General features: G+C 39.3%; 1 protein-coding gene across 1 annotated transcript in view; it reads left to right on the plus strand.

The window, feature by feature from the left end:
* Positions 1-5424: 5424 nt before the first annotated feature.
* PRTG (protogenin) overlaps positions 5425-16805 on the plus strand; it is a 123346-nt gene continuing 111965 nt past the window's right edge. The window contains exons 1-2 of the mRNA XM_042988802.1: positions 5425-5518; positions 7686-7988. Coding sequence (XP_042844736.1) covers positions 5425-5518; positions 7686-7988 — 397 coding nt within the window. The remainder of the gene's footprint in view (positions 5519-7685; positions 7989-16805) is intronic.

The following is a 16805-nucleotide window of genomic DNA, read 5'->3' on the forward strand; positions in this document are numbered from 1 at the left end:
TTTCTTTCAATTGCTTTCCATCTATTTAATCAATATTTCAGTATAGTAATGTATTATTTCTTCAGTGAACAAATATCTATTCAGTTCCTCTTAACTGCAAGTCAGTGTCTTTCTCACTTTAAGGAACACAAAGATGAATCAGATATGATTTGTCCCCTCAAAATGTTAGTGATTAAGTATGTATAAGTTACATGCCACAAAAATACCATAAGGTTTAAGACAAAATAACATTTGTGCTGTGCCTGAAAATATAGATAAAATTTAGAAGGCTTTCAATACAGGATGGGGGTGAGGGTAAAGAAAGTACTTAGGTTCAGGGAAGAGGTTCTGCAAAGGCTCATAGTCAGGGCAACTCAAGTGCTATTAGGCAATCATCAGAAGTTTCACTTTGGCCTGAATGTTGAATACATTTAAGAAAAGATTGACTCTAAAGTTGTAATGGTAGGCTGAGGCCAGATCAGGGGGCCATTAGGATTAAGGCATTTGTTATTTAATGAACACTGTGGTTTTTACAGGCAATGAGGGGGCAGTGAAAGTTTTTTGATCAGAAGAAAAACTTGATCACAGGCAAGTTAACCTGGTAGTCACCATACAAATGAATTGGAACATGGAAAGATTGGAAGAGTTAGGAGAAGTCTTTTGAGAGCCCATTCTACTGCAATGGCTCAGGTGAGAGGTACTGAGAGCTAAAACATGGCCAGTAACAGGAGATACTGAGTGGAGACAGATTTTTAAAGATTTCTGGGAGAAAGTTGACAACATGGAGCCCTTGAGTGGGAATGAGTAGATCTTCAAACAAATGTGATTTTGCATAATCCCTTTTAATATCCAACTAGTATTTTTCCAATATCATGAGATATGGGTGCTCAGATATCTTGTTGAAATCAAGATGTGTTTTACTTTTCCTTTTTTCTTGACCTACCTTGATATATGTATTCTTAGCAAATGTGGGCTTCTGCCTTGTCACCACCACTGCCTCCCTTATGCATTTATAACCCTCATTTTTTTATTGTCGTAAAAAAAACCCCACATAATATAAATTTATTCTTAACAATTTTAAGTGAGAAGTAAAATACTGTTAACTATATGTATAACAGATTTCTAGAACATTTTCATCTTATGTAACTGAAACTTCATGCCTATTGAACCACAACTCCATTTCCTCCTCCTCTAGCCCCTGGCAACCATCATTCCTCTTTCTGTTTCTATGAGTTTGATTACTTTACAGTTTTTTTTTTTAAATTTACTTTTAGGAATCTCTATGCTCAACGTGGGGTTCAAACTCATGACCCTGAGATCAAGCCTCACATGCTCCACTAAGCCAGCCAGACACCCCCGTTTGTTTATTTTATATACCTCATATTAGTGGAATCATGCATTATTTGTCCTTTCATGATTGGCTTATTTCACCTAGCATAATGTCTTCAGGGTTCATCCATGTTGTAGCATATGACAGGACTTCTTTTTTAGGGTTGAAAAATATTCCATCACATATATATGTATATACCACATTTTCTTTATCCGTTTATCTGTTGATGCACATTTTGGTTGCTGCCACAGCTTGGCTATTGTGAATAATGCTGCAATGAATGTGGGTGTGCAAATAATTCCTCAAGATCCTATTTTCACTTCTTTTGATACACCCCTGAAAGTAGGATTCCTGGATCATATTATAAGTTCTATTTTTAATTTTTTAAGGGAACTCAATACCATTTTCCATAGCAGCTATACCATTTTATAATTCCACAAATAGTTACCACTCTCTTTTAACATAGTCCATTTCATGGGGTACCTGGGTGGCTCAGTCACTTAAGCGTCCAACTTTGGCTAAGGTCATGATCTTGCGGTTCGTGGGTTCCGGCCCTGCGTCGGGTTCTGTGCCGACTGATGACAGCTTGGAGACTGGAGCCTGCTTCGGATTCTGTGTCTCCCTCTCTCAGCTCCTCCCCCACTCACACTCTCTTTTTTTCTCTCAAAAATAAACATTAAAAATAATAAAATAGTCCATTTCAGAATGTTTCTAATGGCAAAAATTAAGCTCATCATCACTGAGTGATTTCTGAAATCATGAGACAATCATAGCATGTGATCCTTCTCCCAGGCCTGGTCTTCTAATCAACATAGTAGGAGCTCAATAAATATTTGTTAAAAGTTGAACAACTATAGACTTTTGCTGTCTTTTCTCATTCTCTCTGCTTCATAAACATACATAAATGGTCCTAGGATTTCATGGAATCAGAAAATATGCAGATATCAGAGGGTTTAAAGATCATTTGGTATAACTCCATAATTTGATGGGCAAAGTTATGTGATTCCCCCCTCTCCCCCACCACCAAAGTTGGGCCAGCTGACTTGAATTTACTTAATGAAACACCAATCCTTTTTTTTTTTTTTTTTTTTTTTTTTTTGACTTACCCTCATGTTTCAGTTCTCAAATATTTGGCTCTACTCTTTTCAGCCTGAGAATAATTGTTCTTGTTTCAGAATGTGAGAGCAAAAGGTAGTTGTTTATCTCAACGAGATTTATCCTTCAAGCAGGAAACTTTGGGAGATTAAATACCAAGGCACTTCCTATCTCTTTCGGGACAAATTTAGGAACTTTTGAAGGAAGTCATTGGAGTCGCCATCAGTATAATCACCAAACAAATTAATCAGATTTGACTCTTAAAAACTTGAATATTCAAAAATTAAGCCCACTTTGAAAGGACAAAGATTGATCACTAGTGGGAATATTTACTTACTAAATAATAATTACAATCATTTTTGGAGCTATGCACAGTTACTTTCCATGGATTATATCACAGCAGCCCATTGGTATTATACTTATTTCCCTTAAATAGATGAAATCTGAAACAATAAATGACTTGTCTATGTAATGCTGAAATTTGAACTCTAGTCTGCGAGACAGCAAAAAGCATGTTTTTCATCAATGCAAGGTACTGTGCTGGAATCTGTGGAGCACTCGAGAACTCTGTAAGAAGCCCTTGAGTAGTATATGCAGCCTGGTACGTGATATAAGATAAGTGTTATACAGGAAGGAAAATGTACCTGTCTGAGAAGACATGTACTGTGTTATTTAAAGAATTATGCTATAAATTCTGAAGCCAACAGAAATAGGTGTTAAAAAACAAAAAAAAAAAAAGTAGGAAAAGGAAAATAAAAAGAAAAAATAAGTTTAAAGGCAGAAAGGATTATATAGTAGAAAGGGCAACAAACAAATCAAAGCACATGAATTCTGACTCCCAGCTACAACTAACTAATGAGTGACCTTGGGTATTCTGCAAATTTTACATAATATACTATAATTACATCATCAGAGTAAGTTTATTACCACCTAACACAGGACAGTAAATATATCAGAAAAGTTCCATAGGGTTGTTCAATCTCATTACATTGTGTGTGTGTGTGTGTGTGTTACACATGTCACATATATTATTTTATTTCATAGTGGATGCAATGCTATTTTCTTCTCCAATGCAACTCAAGGTGCAAAGCCATCCTATAAGAATCAAAGGCCTCTATGATCAATTAAAATGTTAAAAGGAAGGCAAAGTGGCAGTTTTTTTAAAAAAAAGTTCTCCCCCTGCTTTTTAGCTTATCTCTCCCCACCCCCAGCCTTTATACTTCTGATTTAGTCAAGAGAGTATAAAAGCATCTTATTAGCAATTCTTATGCAGGAAATATGAGCACTTGGGGTCAATTGAAAGGAAACTGGGAGAAGGGGAAGTCAAGAGGAAGAATGTCACACAATTAGACAATTTAGTTTAGCCACACACAGTTAAGGTATCATGCAAATTTGTGTAAATTTCAGATATTTAAAACATCCTTGCAAGTATTTCGTTTTATTACCTCTAAACACTTTCCCCTTTCCATGAACCTTTATTCTGATGCTTAGAAATAGTTCTAAATTCATCTAAATTATTAGTTAGGTTTTGGAGGCAGTATAGTCAAGGGTATTACTGTTTTACACGGGTTAAAAATTGTTAAACAGGCTGATCCTTATTATAGAAAGCTTCCGGGGAAGGTAGTGCTGCCCTCCCAGCAGATGTTCTAAAACTGTTGATCCTCCCCCGCCCCTTTTTTTCATAAGGAGGATTTGGGGAACATGCTATAGGCAGTGTGTTGGTGTCTTAGTGACAAAAGCTAGATTTCTGTCTGCAGATTTCATTAAGGTTAGCTTTTAGCCTGTGCCCTCATCATGTGCCACAGATTTAATTTTGGATTAGCAAGTGCTAATCCACATGGAAATGCTCTCTATGATCCACATATGTTTAGCAACCTGATTACATTTTTAAATGTACCTTTTAACTCCTCTTGTTATCCTTAATTCTAAGAGATGTGAACAGATTAATAATATTTGTGTCTTTCCTGGTCAGTTTAACTTCTAACCAGGTAGTCTATGGAAAGCCTAGTCCCCCAAGGCATGCCCAGAGAATCTAGAAATTTCTTGATCTCGCCTCAACTTTTAGGACAGGCCTTTTGTATTCACCGTTCTCATGAATTAAAGGACTTGACTAACTTGAGATACAGATAGTAGAACGTCTCCCTAAAAGGTTAATTATTCATTTCAGGGTACTCTTCGGAGATGTTTTAAGCCAGTGCTGCATCTGATGGGGGCAGGGAGGGTAAAAGCCATCCCCAAATGGGGCTTAGCACCCGGAGATGCCTCCAGTCGAGCTAACAAATCTTCGAAGTGGGAATAGTCAGTTTTCCCTCCACAGGGCCTCGGCGTGTGAGGGAAGGAGGGGGATGGGCAGGGGGCCATCAGGGGAAAAGTCTCCGGCCTTTCCACGTCTCTCAACACCATCCCTCCCCCCACCCGCCTCCTCTTTCCCCGAATCCTAAACAAGCGGGCGGGAGAGGGGCCCCGGGGGATGGCCGGACCTCGAGGCTTGGCCTTTGTGGCTCTGTCCTCGACGGTGGCGGGCAGGCAGGGGGGCGGGGCCGCGGCCGGAGACCCTCAGCCGGGGCTTGACCCCCAGGTGCATTGTCCGGCGGGGCCCGCCCCCTCCCCGCGGGACAGCGACAGGGCCGCCACTGACCCCCTCCTGCCGTCTCCATCCGCCGGCCGCACCGACCTCGCGGTCCCCAGACCAGGGGCCAGATGTAGAAAGTAGTCCCAGGCCGGCAGCGGCGGCGCTGTCCACTCCGCCGCCCCCGCCCCCTCCAGCCGCCGCCTCACTCCGCCCCCAGGCCGGACTCTCGGGTCCCCCCCGCCTCCCGCGAGCGGGTGTCCGTGCGCCGGCCTCGCCGAGACCACAGACACCCGCAGCCGGCCGCGCAGTGCCACGCCACGCCGGACCCCGAGCGGGAAGCCAGGCTGCGCGCGTCCAGCCGCGGCGCGGGGAGAGCCCGGAGGCGGGGGCCGGCAGGAGGACAGCGGCTGCAGGGCGGCCGGGGAGCATGCCCACGCAGCCCAGCTGAATGGCGCCTTCTCTGCGACCCCTCGCCCGGCTGCGACCGCCAGGGATGCTGCTCCGCGCGCTCCTGCTCCTGCTGCTCTTCGGCTCCGGTCCAGGTGGGAGCGCTTTCTTTTGCGTGTCTCTGCGCCTGTGGGGTTGGAGCAGGCGCGAGTGGGCTGGGGAAAGAAGAAACCGGGGCGGGGGGCGGGTGTTGGGGGAGCGGCGGGGTCCTCCGCGGTGCGCTGACCACCGGATCCTGCCCGCTCCCTGCAGCCAGTCGGGAGCCCCTGTTGGAGGCGCGAGCGGCTCGCGGGCGCTGCGGGGGCGCGCGGGCAGAGCTGTGGGCGACTCTCCTGGCGCACGCCCCTCCTCGCAGCGCTCCCTGAGCCGCAGGCTGCAGGGCCGTGGCGCCCGCTGTCCACTCATCCCCCTTTCTCCTCGCGCCATTGTCCGGGCTCCGGCCGCGTCCCAGCGTCCGCTACCAGCCGCAGTTCCGCGCCGCCCGCCCGGGCCGCCGCGGCGCACGTGGCTTTATTTATATTGTTTCCTTAGTGGCAGCCTTGCCACGCAGGGGGCGCCGCGGTTTCTCGAGGCTTCCCCTTTTTGCAGTGGGGTTTCCTCCATGTTTTAGGGCTGGGGGAAAAATGGGTGAACTCAGCGTCCAGGTCAGCGCCCCGAGTGCCCCCATTTTCCAGGATCCAGATCAAGAGAGGAGGAAACAGGAGGGGTGGAATTGGAAAGACAAGAGGGTTGGAAGGTGCGTGGCTGGTTTGTGCTCTGGAGGGGAGGAAGGTATTTAAAGAGGTTGCCCCCCCCCCCAAACACATACCCCACCCCTTGTAGCCAGGTGTTTTGGGGCAGGGCCTGAAGTGTGTACGAATGTGAAGATTCCTCCAAACTCCAGGTTAGCCTTGTGCAAACTTGGATGAACTAATTTTTCTCGTTTGTGTCTGTGTTGGTTTACCCTCAAATAGATAAAAATGTAAAGTGGATGTGGTGGTTGCAGGAGACGGGGAGGAGAGATGTTCAGGAGAACGGGTGCAGGTTACAAACCCCCGACTTTCCTCTTCTCTGGACGAATTAGTTTTTGTTAACATGAAAAAAGGATCAAAGTCAGATGTGACTCGGAAACACAATGGGCGCCTTCCGGAGCGGTCCTCGAAGCGCCGGGCTGTTAGGGTCGCTCGAGTAATCCCAGGCATACGTTAGAGGTCCGCAGCCGTAGCGTGGGAGCGTGACTAGTGTGTAAGTTTCCCGAGGACCTGCCTTGATGAGAAACAGATCAATCCCGGGAATTTGTAATCATGGATTCAGAACATCAGAAGGAAGATTAAATGTCCCAAAACTCCTAACACTCCCCAATCAATATGCCAGACTTTAGCTGGCCTTTGCACCGAATGCAAGAGGTGACAGGGTATTCGGTGGTCATTGCATGCCTTCTCCTGGCAGGGACAGTGTGTTTGCTTAGGATGAAGCCTTTCCTCTTCTCATAAAAATGTGTATTGGTTGATTAAGCAATCTCCTATCCCTGTTAGACTGTTAGGACCAATTAGTCACGCACTTTTTTCCAGCAGTTGGTGGTTCTAAAAAAAAGAAAGAAAGAATAAAAAGAAATAAAAGTTTTCTAATCCGATCACCCCCTGAGTACAATCACCAAGAGTTACCAACATTTCAAAGTTGACTGTCCATTAAATACCTACCTTACTCTGCAGATAGTAAGTAAATGGTTCTCTTTCAAGGAGAGGAGATAGAGTCTTTGCTGTAAAAGGACAGATATAAAGATGCAAACTTGTAATTTGTCACAAAAGATAAACGTACTTCCCAAAGGAGTAGGTGCCAAGGGGTCCAAAACACTTCAAGGGACAAGGAAATAAACTTGCTTGTTCACAGAGTTGGAGTTTTGCTAATGATTTCTTGTAAAATTAGACTTTTACGACTTACTCTGTTCAAGATCTTTTTGACAAGCTTGTAAAAGTAGCAAACAGCTTGTGCTTTCCTGACGATTTTGATACTCTAGCAAGGAACTTGAGAACACGATTCTTACAAGGCAGAGAAGATCATGAAATCTTCCCTATGCTTTTAGAGTGGATGTAAAAGGTGATTTTCTGATTTGTTGAAAAGGTTTGCTGAAGCTTAGATTGGTTTATTAAGGTATTTATAGGGTAACTAATATGGTTTGTTAAACTTTGTCATGTTACACCCTGCATATGTGTGTTACCATTGTGTGTTAAGAAATGATTTTATACCTATAATTCTGGATATGCCCCCCCTTTTTCCTTATAGGAGTGTGGTGCTTTAGTGAACTGTTTTTTATAAAAGAACCACAGGATGTAACTGTCACAAGAAAGGACCCAGTCGTTTTAGATTGCCAGGCTCATGGAGAAGTTCCCATTAAGGTCACATGGTTGAAAAATGGAGCAAAAGTGTCTGAAAATAAACGGATCCAGGTCCTGTCTAACGGCTCGTTATACATCAGTGAAGTGGAAGGCAAGCGAGGAGAGCAGTCTGATGAAGGATTTTATCAGTGCTTGGCAGTGAACAAATATGGAGCCATTCTTAGTCAAAAAGCACATCTTACGTTGTCAAGTAAGTATTTAAATTCTTCGTTGTTTGACACTTTTCATGGCTACATTTTGATGATATTTTTGATACACTATGTGCTAACCCTGAAAATCACACAAACATTAACAATTACCTGGAGTAGTAGATGATGCTAACTAAAGCATGCAGAAAAATTTGAGAAAAAATAAATAAATTTGGATGAGTGATTAAGAACAAAAGTCAGGTTAGGTTTAGAACACCTAAGTCTGTAGAAGTGGCTTTATATAAATTTAAGTGTTTGACATTATGGGAAGAGTTGGTTGTAAAAGTTTGGCTAAAACAGCAAAAGTTCTAAAATCTCATCTTTCGTAAATTAATAATTAAAATTTTAAAATCACAAGCAAATCTTCCTGCTTCGTAGATGGCCCTTGAGTGCTAAATCTTTCTTAAAGCCCAACCTTCCATTTCTCCGAGTGCTTTAAGATCACTCATGTTGCTTTCTAATTGTAGAGAGGGCATTGGCCAGTAATTCTCAAGCCTTTGAAGTATTCCTAGTCTTTTTCTGCTGGGAAAGAAAGAGGTTAAGGCCATTTCCATATTATGCTTAATGGATTTAAACCAGATCTTGCCCCCTTTATTCCAGTTGTCATAAAGTTTGCTGTCTAATGATTTCCTTTGTATGAACAGCCCCATCAGATCAGCCATTTGTCCAAGTGATCCAGTGGTTGGTGTCTGACCTGATATGTTGGGTGTAAAGATGGGCATAGGATAGACGGGGATCTCCTTGTTCCCACTGAGGCTTTCCACCTTCTCAGGAGATCTAACATGCAGCACTCAAAATGACAATAGGCAGTGTAAATCTTAAAATAACAACTGTATCTTAAAAACAGTTTTTACAGGCATCCTAGCTACATTCTTTTGTTGATCCACAAAAGATAGATTTTGTGCTGCACCAACAAATTGATCATTTACAGGATGAACAATAGGAAGAGGGAGCTCTTAAGATAAAAACTTAATCTTAAGGAACTAGTTTCTTCAGGGCCTACACAGTTGAAATTTAGGGAGGTATTGGCAGGGGTTTTCTAGGTGACTCACTATGCCATAATAGTGTATGGCAATGTATATGCTACCATTGTATTAGTATTTACTTGTGCAATAATGATTAAATGTAGAAAATAAGTTGCAAGCAAGTATGTTTATATTGAAATATGTCAGAAAAGTAGAAGAGTTTCTAATTTTAGCCCTTCCCCAGAGTAGCAAAAAGCTCAGAATTTCTGATAAACTTTCTCTTTTGTTTTCCATAATCAGTGGCCAGTAATCATTTTGTTGTCGAGTGATGTTTTTTTCTGTACTGTGCTGTTTTCAGGACAATGTGCTTTTTATGCTTATGTTTGGTTGATTTAATTTTTGTGTAACATAAAGTTGTTCTATCGAGTTGTAAATTTTTCACCTTTTCAGTGTTGTGGAAAATGTTTCATCCCCAGGAGCTGTAGCTTGTATTTCTTTCCTGGAGAGGAGAGGAACAGGATAGAAAGGTGGAGGGAGGCAGATGGGCCTTGAAAGGATGAAGCATTTATCATGACCACACACTATTTCCAGGACCTCCTTAGAAGCCTGACAAAAAAAAATTCTAGGGCACCGAGAAATACCTTGAACACACACACAGCTTTGAAGTCTGAATAGCATAGTGAGTGTTATTAACAGTGAAACAAATTTAGTGTTGGCTTTTTGAGCATCTATTGATTTTTGTAACTTTGTAAAAAATAATGGATAATAAATATTAGATGTGAATCATTTTGAAAGCTGTTGTAGTGAGGTTGTTTTCATATAATGAATAGGGGAAAAAAACCTTTCCAGTGAAACTATGTAGAACTTTGCTTTGCTGTTAAATGTCAACTGTAGTCAGTTACAGGGACCACACTTCATAGGCACACATTTTATTTAACTCTGCGGAGGTATTTTGCTAGGACATTGCATTCAGTATTATAGATTTAAAATTAATGCATGCATAGTGGTTTTAGATTTCCCTTTAGAAATTTGAGACTTCTTAGAGATTCTGAATTCACAAAGTTAGTTTTGATATTTAAGAAGCAATGTTCAATGATGTGGGCTCAAATGGCTTTATCCTATGTTCAGAGTAAAGACGTTATACATATTAAACAGGAAGAGGATAGGCATTAAATGGACATTCTGTTTTGCTTTTTTTTTTTTTTTAAGCTAGTTCTCCTAGTTATTGATAGCAGCAGGGTGCAAGTGTGTTCTTTTTATTTTCTAATCAAAGATTTGTCAGCAAAGCATATCTTTTGGCTCAGAAGTGTAATAATACAGCGTCTGAAACTCTAAAACTTTAATCTGCACAAGTTTAGATTTTTAACACACGGGCAATCAAGTCTTGGTTTCTAAACTTAGGAACTAGAAGCTGAAAGTTGCACTCTAGGCAAGAATTCCATTATTCATGTGTAAATTAGGAATTCACAGGGTTAAAAGGTTAGAAACTGGCCAGGATGAGGTTTACCCTTGTGATAAAGAGCAGATGACCCTCATTCATTGGCCAAAGCTTTCATGTAGCTCTTCTGCAAAGTTAGTTATTGCCATGAATTGTTCTTGAGGAATGCAGAAATTCAAATGTGAACAGGCCTTTCCTTAAGTGTCACTATGGAGCCTTATCTCCCAAGCACATCAGAGCTGGCTGCAGGGACAAGGTTCCTCCCCAAAGGCCTGGAGGCTTGCTTTCCTGTTGTTCATCCAAGCACAAAAGAATTTGTCTAACTTAGTTTTTCTAAGGCATCCCATTTTTAAAGGAAAGTATAGGGTTAAAGTAATATTTAGGTTTTTTAAAAAGATAATCCTTTTTATGGATAGGCATTTTAGCTGTTTTACATTTTCATGAAATTAGAATAGAAAGGGGAATGTGTGGGAGGCCCTTCTTCTGGTTGCATGCAAAGCAAGAACAGAGGATTAAGCGGTTTCCTATAAATTTCAGTGTTTTTAGCTTTTGGCAAATCGAATTTTCACTTTCACGGGTGCTAAATCTTCACTCTAAATAACTTAATTTAAATATTTTAGTAGTAAGAAATAATCTGTGGGCATTTTGATGTTTCTTGCATTCTTAACATTAAAGTAAGATAAATTTCATAGGAAAGCATTAGTGTTGTAAAATGGTCTCATATTTCAACAAGTTTAAATGAAGATAAGAGAAGAGACATTTGAGAGAAGTAAAGGAGGAGGCGGGTTGTGTTCTGTGATGTGTAAAAGACTGGCTGTAAGCTAGTGATTGAACAGGAAGCTAGTTGTTTATTTCCTTTCCATAAAAGGTGGAAATTGAAGTCTTTGGATAGAGGGAAAGAGAACATAAAGCTGGTTTATATTTCTTAGGTATTTCAGGACTGTTCACATGGGTGAAAAATAATTTTTAAAGTGAGTATTTGTAGCTGGAAGACCATAGTATTGTAACTTTATGATTTTTTTTTTCAAAAATTTGAGGTTAGTTTTGGCATCTACAAAGTTGGGGTGGAGGAGGGGGAAGATGGTCTTTTTCTATACCTTTACATGGCAATAGTGATTTCTTTTAAAAGGATGTAGTTTGTTTTCCATGGATAAAATGTTTATCACTTCAGTTTAAATGGAGATGACACTTGAGAGGTTTTTTGGTGTTGTTCTTGTTAGATTAATGAAAAACTGTTCTATGAGTGTGATTTCTGTTTTCAAGAGTAATACATAAATTATAACCCAAAGTCGATGTTGAAATGAGTTCAGACATATTGAGAACATTTAATGATTCACATTAAAAAAAAAAAAAAGGTGGGTGGTTGAAAAGAAAGATAAGCACTGGGAGAGTGTTAGCCTACATTTTGGATTTTATTAATGATCAGGAACCCAAGATGAAGCTTTTTGCTACATTGTTACTTTTTATTGAGATTTGTAGGTGCTGTAAAGGGTAGAGCTTCTCTTACATGTGTGCAATTCACTTCAAGCTCTAATTCAAGAGTAGTAGCAAAAGTAAAGGTCATTTGATTTCAGAAAAATAAGACAGAACTGAGGTATTGAGAGAGACCAATCTACCAACACTGTAGGTAAGGTTTACATGATGCTTTCTGGGATCCAAGGTCTTTAAAGAGAAGCGGTGATAGTTCAGAAGTGTATGTTTAACTTAAAATTTGACCATCTTAAAATTGCTTCAATCAGAGAAGTAAAAGCACATAGAGTTCTACAGGCTTATATACGATGACACTTAGTTCTTTAAGTCTGTCTACTTAAAAGGTTTATCAGGTACCTGATAATCTCTGGGTAATGGAACCAGTTTTTCCCACTTTGCACTTGATTAGTGAGGATCATTTCTCATCTTCAGAAACCTGTAACACTATCTCACTGTTGTTCAAAGTTGTTGGATTTTAAATTTTATAACCAAGCAGGATCCATTAAGGGGTATAATTATGATTTGCTTTAAGATGTATGTAAGTTTGTTTATTTTATTTCTGTCCAGCCTCTTAATGGAATTTTGCAAGGGCATTTGGTATGCCCTCTTTTGTCAGCTATCTCTGATTATTCTAAAGAAAGGGTCTCACTCTCAGCTGTTGTTTGCCAAGGGATTTGTTGTCATTGCTCCTGAATTTAACAGCTGGGCCTATTGATGGAGTCCAAAGCAATTTAAAAGAACACCAAAAAACCAAAGAACAACGACAAAAAAACAAACAAAACACAAGAAACAACCAAATCTTTTAAGCAAGGTGTTAGGTTGAAGGAGTATTTCAATTAATAAATAAATGTATTTGAGGTTACTTTTTTGAAAAGCCTAATATTCCTAGCTACAATTTTGAGAGGTGATTTTTCTCTCTCATAGGCAGATTTGCTCACTTAGGATTGATTACTTTCAGCTTTTAAATTGGCATTTTCTGTGCTCACTTTGGCAGCACATATACTAAATTGGCATTTTCTATTTATATGAAAAATAATAATGTTGGACATTTTGTTGAGGATCATACTTGAATTTTAAGAACAGCTGTGGTTGTGGAGATGTTTTAAGAGAAAACTTAAAAATTGTACCCCAGCTTAAGTTTTCACTTTCAGTCAAGACTATTTTAATACTTCTGATTTTCCAGACTCTTTAGTAAAGCATTTTTTTTAAATCATCATTTAAATTTGGTAAATAAGAGAGTAAGAAGAAGACACAGTTGTGATCACTGAACAATAAATATTGGCAGTTGCCTTAACATGATAGTCTGCACATAGCAGTCTCACAGCCAGCAGTTGCAAAAAAGGTAAAAATGTACTAACTTACCTTCAGTGGCTGTAATTCTGTAGCCAAGTGAATCGCTCCAGGGATATGTATTGCAGAGAATAAAGGTGTCATCCTCACAAAGGTCTCTGACACTAATCTGACAAATACTTTCCTGACTTTTACATTCCTTTTTTCTTTTTTTCACCTCTGGTTCTCAGAAACTGCTTTTGATGAGCTTTAAAAGCAAAATTCTTATAGGCTGAGCAAAAGGCATGACTTAAAAATGTTTATTCTTTCAGTTTCTGGAGGGTTTGCCCTTTATGCATGTTTGTGTGTATTTGTCTGTGTATGTATATGTATGTATGTATTGCTTTAGCATTTGTGATTGGATTAATCAAGTGACTATTGGAGAATACAATCATTATCAGGGTTCTGGTTTCAAACTTGTATCCTCACTGAGCTTATTTCTAAGGGACTGATGGAAGGGAAATTTTCTTTTAAAGATTCACTTTATGAAATGATAGTAAATCCCCGTTTAAAATAGTGTGATCGTTTTTGTGTGTGCTTTTTTAATGATGCTGCTTTATATGGACTATTTTCTCTAAATCATATTCTTTTGGAGTGATCCTCCACAATGGCCTTTGTATTATTTTGTGGTCTTTTTGGTACTACTCAAAATGGATCTTTCACTCCACCAACCTTAAAAAACAATAACAACAAAAAAGATACTGTATTTCCTGTGGATTGCATTTCTCAGGGTTTCTCAGCTTTGGTGCGATTGACATTTGGAGCTAGGTAATTCTTCATTGCGGAAGCTGCCTTACGCAATGTAGGATGTACATCAGCATCCCTGGTCTGTGCATACCAGATGCCAGCAGCACCCCTTCCCAGTTGTGAAAACCAAAAAACGCGTTGTGGGAAGCAAAACCACCCCTGGTTGAGAACTACTGATGTTTCTGACAGAGGTGGAAAACTTTCCAAGTGATATTGGGCCATTACTTATTTTAATGGTGTCTGTTTTATGCTTGATAATCTACTTTTTTGGGGTGTTAACAGCACTAAATTTATTGATTGAAGAAGTAGTTACTATTTTTAAGTATTGTGAAGGAAGCTTGATTAAGAAAAATGTGTTTGGGTCATTTTTTGTCTGAGTGTGAGTGATGTCGTCTCTCCATTCCTTATTCACACAAGGTACATTTAAGCCTGCTATTAAGACTTCACTCTTCTATAGGTCCATTCATTTTGATTGTAGTATTTAGATCTTTTCTTGAGGATATCTAGTCAAAGAGTAAATGGAAATTGCAGTGAACCCTGTTTATTCAGTGCATTTTATTTTCTTGATGTGCTGGGCATGGTAGTTGAAAAAATACGATAAATCTCCATGTGTGGTAAATATTTAAAAAACATCTTTTGTGATGATCTGCATGGACACAAGTAAAACTGTATGAGGTTAACAGCCCAGAGAATAACATTTGCTGTGTGGTAGGTGGTTCTTTGAGTGAATGGTGAACAGAAATCTTTTCAGCTGACTCAACAGTACCAGAGACTGACTTTGGGCAGAAACAATTTAACTTTCTCTAGATAATGATGTAAAGATGGTAGTGTCTTGAGAGGGAATCAAGGGTAAGTAAAGGGAAAATAATTAGACACTATAGTATGTTAACTAGCACACGGAAAGTTGCAGGCAGATTTTGAGTGGTTATTATGAAGTACTTGTTTTAGATTACTTGATAGCAGTGGGTGGGGATTTCATATTCTTCATCTTTCTCAAAGTATCACTCTTTGTGTTTGGCTTTCGTTTTGGTTAGCTATTTATGCTAGTTAATATTGCTGTATGCAGTTGGTCAGCTGTAGGGCCAGTAGCCACTGGTTGCCCAAGTGGCCATTGAGATGGATGAAGGAGGGAGCATAATCTTTTCATGAGTGGCTCTAGTGCTGAGCAAGGATGGCTGAACATTAGCCTTGTGTGTTCTACTCCAAAAAAAGTGCTTGGAGTATAACAAATCATCAGTTCAAATTAGAAGAGAAAAATGCACATTCCCTTATGTTTAAGGAAAATAGTATTCATGTCAAAATAGAATTTTAGTGTTCTTCAGTTCTTGTTTTCTTATTCTTTTAGTCATTTCATAAAGAAACTATGAAGTTGACAGGTGCCAATAACTTGTAAATATTCTTAATGCTGCTATAGATTTGAAATGAACCAAGCAAGCTTGGTTCTAACTTTATTTTTTTAATATTTATGTACTTATTTTTGAGAGAGAGAAAATCCCAAGCAGGCTCCATGCTATCAGTGCAGAGCGCGCCGCAGGGCTCAATCCCACGAACCGTGAGATCATGACCTGAGCTGAAATCAAGAGTCAGATGCTTAACTGACTACCCACCCAAGTGTCCCCCTGCTGCTATGTTTTTCAGTTCAGTTGCTCAGAGCAGTGGTGGAAAAGCAGAAGGACAAAAGACCAAAGAACCAATCATTTATTTCTTCTCCATTGCTGGTGACTTATATGACTGTAGACAAATCACTTAATCATTCTGATCCCTACCTGTCTATATGTAAAACTGGGTAGTTGGGGGGAAAAAAGGAGGGGGGATGGATGTTGAGCAACACAGTACTCTTATTTTTGTAATTCAGTTATTGTAATTCTAAGTAAATGGCCAATAAATTATATTTTTTACAAGACTGAGTCCAATCATACATTGTAAGAGAATGATTTAAGTCATTGAGAGAAAATTAAAACAGCTTGACCATTATTTAACTTCGTACTTTTAAGAATTCATAGTATTGCTGTGAATCATAGGGGAATCTGTTTTGGTGGGTGGGGGGAGTCTTAAACCAATACCGATTCATTTGAATTAGTACTGTTTTTAAGTACTATTTTTAATAGTACTATTTTTAAGTACTATTTTTAATAGTACTATTTTTAAGTACTATTTTTAAGTATTTATTTTATAGAAAAATAAGTTACTTTGGCAGTGGGCAGTTCAGAATAGTTGGGCCCTTTGAAGGTTGGCATAGTATATGAAAGATGTAACTTCACAAATGTGTCTGGTTTTGCTAACAATTAATAGTGTATTCTGATATTTATTGACTCTTTTAAAAAAAATAGTGCTAGTTTCATCTTAACAGCTTTGCTAGTATATTAGTGTTTTAGTAGAAATAGATTATGCTGCCTCCTCCCACCCACCACCAATTCCTATTAAGAATGATAAGGTTTAATTTTCCCCCCAGCCTTCAAACTGAGTTAGCTTGAGTCCCTCTGATTGGATTTAAAGTAACTCCAATTAAAATATTGACCTCAAAGTGAACACATAATAAGAAAAAAATGCTTTGATGTTGGTATTGCTGTTTTGGTATTTCTTTTTAAAAGAGAGATGACAACTTTTTAAAAATAATTTTAACAGTTAAATATATTTACTGGTTTTTAAAAATAAAGCTCATTTTTTTATGTGTTCTAGAAACATATGCTTAACATATGTTTTATATGTTAAATAAAGCTCATTTTTATATGTTCCATGCTGTCCTAGTAATACTTTTATCATAATTTTACTTGAGGGATCAACTTCAGTAAAGCAGCAAGATTACCAAAAAGTTTCACCAGAATATTATTAGAGTTATCCCAGTGATGGAATACGATTTCTTCAAAACC

Source organism: Panthera tigris, chromosome B3 (assembly GCF_018350195.1).
Source record: "Panthera tigris isolate Pti1 chromosome B3, P.tigris_Pti1_mat1.1, whole genome shotgun sequence".
Taxonomy (NCBI): Eukaryota; Metazoa; Chordata; class Mammalia; order Carnivora; family Felidae; genus Panthera; species Panthera tigris.